Source organism: Elephantulus edwardii, unplaced genomic scaffold (genome assembly GCF_000299155.1).
Source record: "Elephantulus edwardii isolate Elephantulus edwardi_28Jun2011 unplaced genomic scaffold, EleEdw1.0 scaffold00441, whole genome shotgun sequence".
Classification (NCBI taxonomy): domain Eukaryota; kingdom Metazoa; phylum Chordata; class Mammalia; order Macroscelidea; family Macroscelididae; genus Elephantulus; species Elephantulus edwardii.
In genome coordinates this window covers 261844-272296 of record NW_006400191.1, presented here as the reverse complement: position 1 = coordinate 272296, position 10453 = coordinate 261844, and the positions used below count along the sequence as shown (strand labels likewise).

Genomic DNA, 10453 nt, shown 5'->3' with positions numbered 1-10453 from the left:
CAGGGGGGTCACAGAGTGTCCGGTAGTCTTCGTTCCTCTGGGGTCTCACAGTCTTCGCTCCTCTGGAGTTCCGCGGTAGGTGGCTGGCTGTTGTTCTTCCCGGGTCTCTTCCAGGTCCCTCTCGCGGTGGAACCCCGTCTGGCGGCGGCGTTCCCCCGTCTGGCGGCCTCACTCTCGCGCTGCGTCGCTCTCGCGCTGCAAATCTAAGTTTTAGCCAAGCAGTCCCAAAGCACAATTCCTCAATTAGTGCAGGCTCTGGTTTCAGTTCAGCAAGCAGCTTTTCCTTCCATAATTTAAGGCAAGAACAGAAAAATCCTTTAACTGTAGTCTTTATCTCAGAACTTCTGTGGTTATATACTGTCACAGTGTCTCTACAACAATATCATAGTTTCTCCACCACCATCAGCAGGGTCTTGTTGACAGGGTTTCATTCTCGTTCCAGTCTTCCTCTTATCAAGTCTTGCAGCCCAGTGTGGGAAGCACTCTTTCCTTTATCCTACTCCCACAGCTGTTGGTGATTTGCAAGACCATCCTGATTTGTAAGACCATGTATCTGTAGTTAAGGTAGCTGGAGATCAGATGGGGCTAACTGAAATAGCTAAAAAAAAAATTTAAAAAGCACCACCTTTTAGGCTAACACTATTGAAACGTAATAATATCTAAGAAAAAAGAAAAAGTTTTCTCTTTCCTATTGAGCTGCATACAGTAAAAGCTCAATCAAAGCATGATAAAAAAAGTAAAAGTAGATACTTTTGCAATGTTCTCTGGGTTCAGAGAGGATCCATCTGACATCTATAATGATACCTCTCATTCTGAGATTCTCTTCTGAATCTAACTTGAATTTCTGGGAGTTCCCTGTCCATGTACTGCTCCAGCTGTTTTTGAGAAATAATCTCTACTCTCCCACCCCTTAGATCCTCACACACGTTTTATTAGTTATCTATTTCTACAATAATGATCTTATACAATATTTGTCCTTATGGGACTGAGTTAGCTGGAGAAGAGGGGTGAGGAAGGGTGGGGGTGTGTGGGGGGTGATAATCATAGGGTCGCACAATTTGATGGGTGCAAGGAAGGGTGGATAAAGGAAATGGGAAAGATCCAGTGTGAAAAACAATGTAAATGAACTTTGTGAATAAACCAGTATGTTGTTGTTGTTGTGTACTGTGGAGTCAGATCCAGCCCTTCGCTGACTCTCTGGTGGGTTTTCAGAGTCAGTTAATCACACAGAAGGAGACTGCCCATCTTTCTCCTGCAGAGCAACTGGTGGATTCGAACGGTATTCCTTAGGGATTGCAAGTGCAGCTTCTTAACCAGTAGGCCAGCAGAGCTCTCCTAAATCAGTATAAAATAAAAATTTTATTTAAAAAAATCTTTAACAAGATACCAATTGTGTGTGACATTAATGATATTGTTCAACAATTTTCATAGCTTGTTGAATCACCTTTTTGGTAATTAGCATAAATATGGAGGCGAGGTAGTTTTCTTCCACATTTCTTCCCATACACTGGTGAGCACATCCAAGACTGCATCTGTTTTTGTAACACTTCAGTTGGTATTCCATCAATTCCTGGATCCTGATTTTATACTAATGCCTCCAGTGCCTTTCAATACCATCTGCCTTTGTTCACATTTTTTTTTTTTTGCAGCTCCGGTGCCAAAGGCCTTTAATTCACATCTAAGCGGAGAGCCCATCTCTCCATACTTGTAATATGTAAATTATACTGCGCTGTCCATACACAAAGTGGATGAATCTTCAGCAGGTGCGTGGCAGGGCGTGCGGGCTGCGTGCTCAGCGTCTGGGGACAAATGTGAATATCCGCAGTCCGTGCATCCCTTTGATCTCTTCCTTCAGGGCCTGGTTCACCATCTGGTGCTGCTGCACCGTTCTCTTCTCCTTGAAGTCGTCTGACTCGATGTGGATCTCGTACACCACCCCACAGCCTCCTGAGATGTCAGTGACCTTGATGGCCGTGGCCCGAGGAAACTTCTCCCTGAGGACCTGGGTTACTCTGAGCTCCCCCTCAGTCTGGGAGGCAAACATCCGCTGGACGCGATGCAGAAGAGGGAATGCGCAGATCCTGCGGAGCAGAGGGGCTGCCGCGACCGGGCCCCAAGCCGCCATGCCCGGCCGACGCGGCCCGCCGCCCAAGGTCCTATTATTTTTTTAAAAAGAATAATTTTATAGTGGTTTACTCACAGTGTTCATATACATTGTTTTTGACACTGGATATTTCCCATTTCCTTTAACCGCTCCTCCATCCCTATTATTATCCTCAGCCCATCCTCACCCCTCTGCTCCTCGTTATCTTTCTATTTCTACAATAATGGTCTTATACAGTATTTGTCCTTATGGGACTGTGAGTTAGTTCACTCAGCATGATGCTCTCTAGTCCCTCCCAAGTTAGGTAGTAATTTTTAAAATCATTGCTTCTGCATGCTGTGTGGTATTTCATCATGTGAAGGTACCATAGTTTCTCAATCTATTAAATTGTGGTTGGACATTTGGGCTGTTTCCATGTCCTTGAGATGATGAATAACGCTGCTATAAATATTGGTGTACAAATCTCTGTGTTCCAGTTCTAATTTTCTTGGGGTATATTCCACACAGTAGAATAGCTGGGTCATGTGAAATGTCTATGTTTAGCTTGATGAGGAAGTGCCAAACTGCCTTCCAGAGTGGTTGTACCAATTTAAAATCTGACCAACAGTGTATAAAAGTTTCTGTCTTTCCACATTCTCTCCAACATTTATTGCTTGCTGTCCTGTTAAACTTTGCACTGCTACTTGGGTGAGATGATATCACATTGTGGTTTTGATTTACATCTCTCTTACTGCTAGTGATTTTGAGCATTTCATGTATCTGTTGGCCATCTGAATATCTTCCTCTGCGAAAATTCTTTCCAAGTCATTTGTCCATTTATTTATTTGTGTTATCAGTCTTTTTCTTGTGGAGGCACAGTAGGAGTCTGTAAACTGTTGATATGAGATCCTTGTCTGAAATGGTATTGCAAATTTTTTCCCCACTGTTGGAAAATAGTGTGGGTTTTTTTTCTCTCCCTCTTTTTTAATTTTTTTTAAAAATTTATTTTATATTGGTTAACTTACAAAGTTCGTACACATTGTTTTTGACACCGTGTCTTTCCCACTTCCTTAACCCACCCCTCCCTCCACCCATCAAATTGTGTGACCCTATGATTCCCCCATCTACCCATCCTTACCCCCTCTTCCTCCCCTCCCCCCTTTAGATTCTCATACACATTTTACCAGTTAACTATTTCTACAATAATGATCTTACACAGTATTTGTGATTATGAGACTGAGTTAGTTTACTTAGCATAATGCTCTCCAGTCCCTGGTTGGAAAATGTTTTTGATGCACACAGGGATTTAATCTTTAGGAGTACCATTCATCTATTTTATCCTCTCCAGATTGTGGATTTCTGGCTGTATTTGGCAGTCTCTTTATACCATGGACTAGGCCATCTAAGCTTGATCCCAGTTGGTTTCTTGTGAACTTTATGGTTTTGGGCTTTAATCCCAGATTTAATCCACCTTGAATTTATTTTTTAAATTTACAAATTGCTTTAATAAGCATGTGTTAAGCCTTCACGTAATTTTTTTTCATTACTCCCTCTCATTTTTATTGGTTTGCATATAGTTATCCATATGCATTGTGTTTCATTCATGTACATAGTGGCTTGGTCTTTTTGGTGTGTGCTTCACACTTTCATTCATTGACATTATGTTTCACACAATCATGCCCATTGTATTGTATAAAATTAATCACCATTGGACTATGCACACCATTACTCCGGTGGCTGCAAGCTCTTAAAGAGGCAGCACACCATCCCAGCAGCAAGAAACTGGGGGCCAGAGGGAAGCCCCAAGGCTACAGTGAGTGTCTCAGAATCAAGCTATCAGAGCCTAGAGTGGGTCTGGGAACACTACATGCTAATTTTATTTTAGGTTCTATGCATTACATGGAATACTGGGTTAGTTTTTTAGTCTGAGGATGACCCCCAATATTCCCCATATAACTTAACAGCAATTGCTTCTTTGTTAAATACAATTTATGCTTCTAAAAGGTGTCATAAGAACGTTCTACTCAGATAGCAAGAGAAGACTGTGACCATTGAAATAAAGACACTAGTTAAACACTGACTACTAAATACATAAAAGCAACTCTGAAATAAATGGGCAAACAAAATACACTTTGTAAAGACAGCTTTGCAGTCTCCTGATACCAGGAAAAGGGAAAAGAAGGGCAGGCCCTTCTAGAGAGACTCATAAGTTTTCTAGTGGAAAAAACCCCAACCCATCTGGTTTACTTAACACTTCTGTTCCAGTTCTATCATTTGTTCTAGTGGAATTTTCATCTTATCAATGTGCTCCCATAAAGTACTAGCCCATTTCTGTAGCGATTCCATTACAGTCCACAGCCAAGACATGTCTGCAACAAAAATGACCAGGGTCTCTGGCAAGGACTCTGCAACAACAGCAAACAGCAGGCCTTTGTGGTACAGGTCTCCATCCAGGATCCACACATTGCAGTGTGTGTGATCATCTCGGTCCTTATCTTGAACACTGAGGTACAAATACTCCAGGCCTCTTCCTTTTTTGCTATGCTCAACTCCTTGTGGTTTAGTCATAAGAGTGGTTTTGCCAGAACCATCTTCACCGAAAACGAGGATGTTTTTGCCAGAAGGCAGCTTGGACCTGGCACGAGTGGACACTTCATTCAAGACTGAGGACCGCAAACTCTGGCCTTCTTTCTCCTCGTTGGTCAGGTTGCTGGTGGCCCCAACTGCCAACCCGTTTGAGCCCAGCAGCAGCTTTTTCTCCACCCCTATTGGCGTTATCCTGCCAACTTTTGAGTTGATTTTTGTGTACAGTGTGAGATGTGGATCCTGCTTCAGCTTTCTGCAGGTAGCAGTCCAGTTTTGCCAGCACCATTTGTTGAAGAGATTGCCATTTCCCTATTTGATAAGTTTCATTTCCTTGTCAAATATCAGTTGACCATAGATAGCTCGGTCTATTTCTGGGTTCTCAATTCTGTTCCATGGGTCTATGTGCCTGACATTGTACTAGTACCATGCTTTTTTGTGACTACCTCTGTGTAGTTGGTAGGCTTGGTGTTTTTGTTTTGTTTTTAATATTGGTTTATTTACAAAGTTCATATACATTGTTTTTCACACCAGATCTTTCCCATTTCCTTCACCCTCCTCCATCCATCAAATTGTGAGACCCTGTGATTTACCACCTCCATCCCATGCCCATCGTCACCCCTCTGTTCCGCCCCCCCCCCGCCCCTTTGGATCCTAATACAATAATGGTTTTATACAGTATTTGTCCTTATGGAACTGACTTCGTTCACTCAGCATAATGCTTTCCAGTCCCTCCCAAGTTAGGCAGTAATTTACCAAATCATAGCTCCTGTGTGCTACATAGTGTTCTATTATGTGAATGTACCATAGTTTCTCCATCCATTCTATTGTGGTTGGACATTTGGGCTGTTTCCGTGTTTTGTGATAGTGAATAACTCTACAATGTATTGGTATATAAGTCTCCATTTGTGCCTCAGTTCTCAGTTTTCTCAGGGTATATTCCAAACAGTGGAATAACTGGGCCATATGGAATTTCTATGTTCAGCTTTCTGAGGAAATGCCAAACTGCCTTCCAAAATGGTTGTACCATTTTACAATTCCACCAACAGTGTATAAGAGTTCCTATCTCACCACATCCTCTCCAATATTTATTACTTGCTGTCTTATTAAACTTTGCCACTGCAAAGATGGTATCTCATTGTGATTTTGATTTGCATTTCTCTTATTGCCAGTAGTTTTGTTTCTTGGCCATCTGAATATCTTCCTCTGTGCAAAGTCTTTGCATGTCTGTTACCCATTTTTGTAATTGTGTCATCAGTTTCTTTCTTGTGGAGACCCTGTAGGATTCTGTCAACTTTTGATATGAGACCCTTGTATGAAATGGTATTGCCAAATGGTTTTTCCCAATCAGTAGGTTTTCTTTCCACTCTGCTGGAAAATGTTTTTGATGCTCACAGGGACTTAATCTTTAGTAGGTCCCATTCATCAATTTTATCCTCTCCAGATTTGGCATTTCTGGCTACATTTGGCAGTCTCTTTATACCATAGACTAGGCTGTCTAAGCTTGACCCAGTTTGTCTCTGATGTACTTTTTGGGTTTAGGTTTTAGTTCCAGGTCTCTGATCAATCTTGATTTGATTTTTGTGTATGGTGCAAAATGTAGATCCTGTTTCAGCTTTCTGCAGGTTTGCCAGCACCATTTGTTGATAGGTTTTATTTCCTTGTCGTGTATCAGTTGACTATAGATGGCTGGGTCCATTTCTGGGTTCTCAATTCTGTTCCATGGGTGTTTGTGCCTGCCATTGTACTAGTACTATGCTGTGTTGTAGGTTTTAAGGTCAGGGAATGCTATGCCTCCCACTTCATTTTTGTTTTTCAGAAGTGCTTTGCTTATTTGGGGTCTCTTTCCTTGCCAGATAAACTTGACAATTTCCCTTTTGATCTACTTGAAAAAGGAATTTGTATCTGGATTAAGATTTCAGTGAACATATAGATTGTTTTTGGTAGGATTGTCATTTTCACAGTATTGATGCTTCCTATTTATGATTAGGGCACATTTTTCCATTTATCTAGGTCTTTTATTGTGTCTTGCAGAAATGTTCTGTAGTTTTCTTTGTATAGGTTTTTTTGCCTCTAGTTAGGTTGACTCCCAAGTATCTCAATTTATGTTTGGTTCTTATTATTATTAATGGTATTGCTGCCTTGGTTTCCTTCTCTATGTTCTCTTTGTTACTGTAGAGGAATCCCACTGAATTTTGGATATTGATCTTATATCCTGCCACTCTACTAAATTGTTCTACTAGTTCTAACAGGTTTTTTTGTTGAATCCTTGGGATTTTCTTTGTACACTATCATATCATCTGCATATAGCAATAATTTAAGTATCTCTTTGCTGATCTGGATGCCTTTTTTTGCCTTTTCTTCTTCCAATACAATATTGAATAAAAGTGGTCACAGTGTGCATCCTTCTATGGTCACTGTTTGCAAGGAGAATGCTTTAAGTCTTTCTCCATTGAGAATGATATTGGCTCTTGAATTTGAATATATACTATTCACTTTGTTGAGGAAATTCTATTCCAATTTTGATGAGTGTCTTTATCAGTAAGGGGTGTTGTATTTTGTCAAATGCCTTTTCTGCATCAATTGCTAAGATCATGTGGTTCTTGTTATTTGCTTTGTTAATGTGATGAATTACATTTTTTTTATGTTGAACCATTCTAGCATACCTGTTATGAATCCCTCTTGGTCATGATGAATTTTTTATGTGCTTTTTTATCCTATTAGTTAGGATTTTGTTAAGGATATTTTCCTCTATATTCATGAGAGATATTGGTCTGTAATTTTCATTCTTGGTTCTATCTTTGCCTGATTTTGGTATTAACATTGTGCTTTCTTTATAGAATGCCTCTGAGAGTGATCCTTCTTCTTTTTTTAAAATACATTAAGTAGAATTTATGCTAGATTTCTGAATGTTTGGTAGAATTCAGCTGTGAAGCTATCTGGTCCAGGACTTTTCTTATGGGGAAGTCTTTTTATGACCTTGTTCAGTTTCTTCTTTTGTGATGGATTTACTCAAGTGTTCTACATCTGTTCATGTCAATCTGGGTAGGAGATGAGTTTCAGGGAATTTTTCCATTTTCTCCAAGTTTTAGAATTTATATGAGTATAGCTTTTTATAGTGTTCCAGTATTATCAGTTTACTTTCCTCTGGTTCTGTTGTGATGTCACCGCTATCATTTCTTAATCAAGGTACCCGTGTCTTCTCTCTCCCTCACCTTTATTAAGTTTGCCAGTGATTTGTTAATTTTATCTACCCTTTTGAAAAACCAGCTCCTGGTTTTATTGATGGTTTCATTTGTTTTTCTATTCTCTATCTCATTGAATTCAGCTCTTGTCTGTATAATTTCCTTTCTTCTAGAGGCTGTATGTAGGATTAGATTGTTGGCCTTTTTCCTGTTTGATGAAGGTGTTAATTAAAATAATGGATTTCCCCCCTTTCTTTTTAGGTGAGTGCCTATTGATATGAACTGCTCCCTGAGGACTGCCTTATCTGAATCCCAGAGGTTTAGGTGTGTTGTATTTTCATTTTCATTTGTTTCAGGGAACTTTTTAATTTTATGCTTTATTTCTTTCATAACCCATTTGTGTTCTAGGAGAAAGGAGTTTCAACACGAGTGGGTTTTTTGGTTGTTGTTTTCATTATATAAAGTGTGTATGGAGATCCAAAGGGTAAGGGGTGGGAGCAGAAGGGTGAGAATGTGTAGGGATGAAAGCACAGGTTGCATAACTCAGTGGGTGGAAGGAGTGAGTAAAGGAAATGAGAAAGATCTGGCAGGGACCAGAAAAGACAGGGTGATAGTGGGCATAGTGATTAATTTTTTTTTCCAAAGAGATTATATTTTTTATTTGTGAATTTCCCATTTGGGAATAGAGGTGCAGACTCTCTGGCTGCTTCATATTGAACAGGGGCATTGAGATGAAGGGGAAGGAGGGCCCACTTTAACACTGGCTGTCTAGAGTTGAAACTGCATGCCTTCTTATTCAGTTAGAAGATATTTCATGACATTGTTGGCCCTCTGGACTGCAAGGTGTTTGTGTGAGTGAGTCCAGTGGGAGTGGCTGGATGAACTTTGAGGCTCCATCCACCTTTGCTTCCTTAGCTGGAAATTATACTTCACTTTTGTCTCTGGAACTGAGCTCAGGGTTCAGGTTCTGGAACAAGACTTAGTGTTCAGGTTACCTACAGGAAAGGAGCAAACCTAGAGAGAACAAACTTGTGAGTTACAAGGAAAAGGGCTTTGGAGGTGTTACTTACAGGTGCACTGGAGGAGGAGATGAAGGAAAGTACTAAAGTTCCTCGTACACACCAGGCGGTTCTCTCATGGGGCCTGGCAGCTTTCTCCAGGGGCTGTGTGGCACTCCCCAGGGGCTGGGCAGCTCTCCCCAGGGGCTAGATGTCTCCCTCCTCCAAAGCTCATCTCAGGTCTGGACCTTGCACCCTACAGAGGACCACAGCTGGGGACAGCTCTTCTTGCTCTAGTGTCCTATCATTGTCCCCTTTCTTTCCGCCAAGTGGTCTAATTGTAACTTGAATAACTTTCCCCTTCCATAAATGGAGAAGGAGCTTCCAGAGTGGTGAACAGACCCACTCAAGGTTGAAAAAGTAGAACAAACACTCAAATCAAAGTTGGCTGTGAGGCTGTGAGCTCCACATGATCCTTGGATTGGCCATCTTTTGTCTTCCTCTGCAAGCAACATCCTGTTGAAGATAATTTTAAAAATGATCAGAAGGGAAAAAAATGATCAGAAGAGTACACTCAGGCACACTGGCCACTTCTTGCCAGACCAGCCGCATGCTTTACCCTCTTGTGATTTCTAGTTTTATGACATTGTGGTCTAAGTAGATGTTTTGTATTATTTCATTGATTTTGAATTTGTTCAAGCTTGCTTTGTATGATCGATTCTGGAAAATGTACCATGTGCACTTGACAAGAAAACGAATTGAGTTTTAGTTGGGTGCAGTACCCTGAATACATCCACAAGGTCAAGTTGGCTGATTGTATAGTTTAGATCTTCTGCATCTTTGTTAAGTTTCTTTTAAATTGACCCATCCTTTTGTGTTAGTGGTGTGTTAATGTCTCCTACCACTATTGTGGTGGTACTCCTTTCTTCAATTCTGTTAATCATTGTTTTATGTATTCTGCAAGTCTATCATTTGGTGCATAGATGTTGGTCAAGGTTATGTCTTTTGACCTATTGTGCCCGTAATCAATTCCCTTCCTTATCTTTTTTTAAATTTTACACTGGTTTACCTAAAAAATTTGTACAAATTGCTCCTCACACCAGATCCTCCGTGTCCCCCCCTCTACCCTTCAAACCATGCAACCCTATGTTAACCCCCCCACCCATCCCCACCACTCTTCTCCATCCCCCCATTAGATCCTCATACACATTTTACTATTTATCTATTTCTACAATAAGTCAAAAAGTCAAAAGGGCCGAACTCGTTCAGCATTTCTTAAGCTCAAGGAACTGAAGAACAAATTCAAACCTCGAGTTGCTACAATCAAGGATGCTTTGGGTAGAATGTTAAATGATCCAGGAGGTATCAAAAGAAGATGGAAGGAATATACTGAGTCATTGTATAGAAAGGAATTGACAGATACAGAAGAACTTAAGGAAACAACATATGGTGATGAAGGCAGAAGTTCAAGCTGCTTCGAAGGAAATAGCAAAAAATAAGGCCCCCAGAATAGATGGTATACCAATTGACATATTTCAGCTAACAGATGCTGCCGTGGATGTGCTCACCAAGTTGTGCCAAGAAATCTGGAGAACAACCACTTG

General features: G+C 40.7%; 1 protein-coding gene and 1 pseudogene across 1 annotated transcript in view; both read right to left on the bottom strand.

The window, feature by feature from the left end:
* Nucleotides 1-1792: 1792 nt before the first annotated feature.
* LOC102874036 lies at nt 1793-2125 on the bottom strand (annotated as a pseudogene).
* Nucleotides 2126-4330: 2205 nt separating this feature from the next.
* The window catches only part of LOC102847868 (cytoplasmic dynein 1 light intermediate chain 2-like), a 39183-nt gene continuing 33060 nt past the window's right edge, over nt 4331-10453 (bottom strand). The window contains exon 2 of the mRNA XM_006902718.1: nt 4331-4869. Coding sequence (XP_006902780.1) covers nt 4331-4869 — 539 coding nt within the window. The remainder of the gene's footprint in view (nt 4870-10453) is intronic.